Raw genomic sequence first — 2,174 nt, forward strand, 5'->3', positions numbered from 1 at the left:
CCAGACGCCGGACTTTTGTCCCTCCCTCCATCCACCGCCGGCGACGACGATGCGGACGAATCGAGCTCGTCCCTGCCCTCCCATGGCAAGTGGCAGGGAATGTAGTGCGCGTTGGGGCAGAAGACCTTGGGGAGCTTCAGGAACCAGGCGCACTCCTCCGGCGACCTCTGGTGGGGCAGCCACGGAATGCAGTTCTTCCTCACGTCCAACACATTCGAATGGATCAAGCTGATGCAGCTGGGCGCCAAAGACGTGAAGTAGTTGTCGGAGAGGGAGAGGTTGACCAGGTTGCCGTACTTGGCCAGCCGGCACACCACGTCGGGCACCTCCCCGCAGAGCTGGTTCCCCGCCAGGTTGAGCTGCTCCACCTTCTCCAAGCACCCGAAGGAGAGGGGGATTGGGCCGGTGAGCTGGTTGGACCCGGCATCGAACACCGTGGCCTTCTTCAGCAGCCCCACCTCGAAGGGGAGGCAGCCGGAGAGCCGGTTGCCGAGGAACAGGATCTCGATCAGCGTCTCGCAAGCTTTGCCGATGGAGCTAGGGATGGGGCCGGTGAAGTCGTTGTAGGCGAAGGTGATGTAGGCGGCGGGGGTGCTGCCGAGGTTGTCGGGTATGTGCTGGTAGAACTTGTTGTTGTTGAGGAAGAGCACCTGGGTTTGGATGAGGAAAACGGAAGGCGGGAGGGGGCTGGCGAAGCCGTTGTAGCGGAGGTCGAGGAAGGAGAGGTTGACGAGGGGGAGCACGTTGACGGGGAATCCGCCGGAGAAGTCGTTGTTGCTGAAGTCGAGCTCGTAGAAGAATGGAAGTGTACGGATGTACGGGACGGTGCCGCCTAAGTTGTTGGAGTTGGCATGGAAGAGCGCGAGGTCGGGGAGCTGGTCGACGAACCTTGAGACGGTTGGGGCCCCGAGCTTGAAGCCATTGAAGTCGACGGAGGCGATGGTTCGCATGTTTTTCCGGTTGGGCGGCGTCTCGCAGTAGAAGCCTTGGTAGCCATCGCCGTCGTTGTTGCATAACTTGAACCCGCGCCACGTGTCGGTCTTGTTCAAGGGATCGCAGGTGATGGTTCTCTTGAACCGCTGGATGACGAAATAGGCTCTGTACTGCAGGATGTTCTCGAAGTCGCAAGGCTGCGGCTGCTGCGGAGAAGAAGGAGGCCTTCTGGGCTGAGCTTCCGGAGGCGGACGCCGAGGCTGAGGCGGAGGCGGAGGCGGAGGCTCGCCGCCGATGCCGATGCCGATGCCAATCTCAAGGGCTTCCCTGTCACTTCTGCTGCTGCTGCTGCTGAGAGTGGGGATGAGCAGCAGCCCCAAGAAGAAGAGGAACAGTTGCATGGGCGAGAAGCAGAAGCTGCGTCGGCGATCCATGCCTTTCTTCTATCTCGCACTCTGTCAACGAAGCAACCGTCAGCACCACCTACTTATAAGACATCTCATTAACTCCTCGCTCGGAAAGCTAAATCTCAAGGCTTTTGCACTCTCCCATGTTACGATCTCTCTGGCATACGTGGAAGAATCGAAGGAGTGGGAGATGAATACAGACAGATACAGCTGGGAGATTTGGACGTCGAAATGGAGGTGTTTGTTCGGCAAATGAAATGATTGGAGAAGGGGAAAAGGCACAAGTGTGCCTCGAAATTATTGGTGGTTGAGCGATTGCAGTCATCGCGGTTTTGTTGAGGAGGGACACATTGCTATTTAAACTATCTGCTGCAGAGCTGTTCTTCTTTTTCCTCCGCTAAGTCAAAAAATCTGCATGCAGGGAAACCTATTGATCTGCTTCGGCAAATAAGAACACATAACAAGGGGTGGGTGCATGGTTGGAGGCGGAAAAGGAGGCTCGAGTCTTACCGTGTCGGTGACAACAATTCCGGTTGACCTCGAGGCTCGGGCATCCAACTGAGTGAGACGTCGACAGCCCCCGTGAGGCCGTGCTACTGGCCCGTCCTCTGTAGCTTGGCAGCGCGGCCGCTTGGCACTCATATAAGGCCGGAAGGACTAAGGAGGAGTACCGACGCTTTCACGTGGCGTAAACCAAGTGTGATACTTTTCGCAGGATACTTCCGATCGTTAGTGGTCTCCGCATGGTCGCCTCGTCCTCCATGATTTTTGTCTTCTGCTGAAACAGCAAGGCATGACATTTACTAGCCTCGGAATCAGCTGAATCCCTGTAGT

At 57.1% G+C, this 2,174-nt stretch overlaps 1 protein-coding gene across 1 annotated transcript in view; it reads right to left on the reverse strand.

The window, feature by feature from the left end:
• Window positions 1-1,478, reverse strand: part of LOC135619532 (uncharacterized protein At4g06744-like) — a 1,762-nt gene extending 284 nt beyond the window's left edge. The window contains exon 1 of the mRNA XM_065121638.1: window positions 1-1,478. This exon is cut by the window's left edge and continues 284 nt beyond it. Within this exon, the coding sequence (XP_064977710.1) occupies window positions 1-1,367 (1,367 nt within the window). The 5' untranslated portion in view covers window positions 1,368-1,478.
• Between the last annotated feature and the right edge of the window lie 696 nt (window positions 1,479-2,174).

The sequence above is a fragment of the Musa acuminata genome, chromosome BXJ2-8 (assembly GCF_036884655.1).
Source record: "Musa acuminata AAA Group cultivar baxijiao chromosome BXJ2-8, Cavendish_Baxijiao_AAA, whole genome shotgun sequence".
NCBI lineage: Eukaryota > Viridiplantae > Streptophyta > Magnoliopsida > Zingiberales > Musaceae > Musa > Musa acuminata.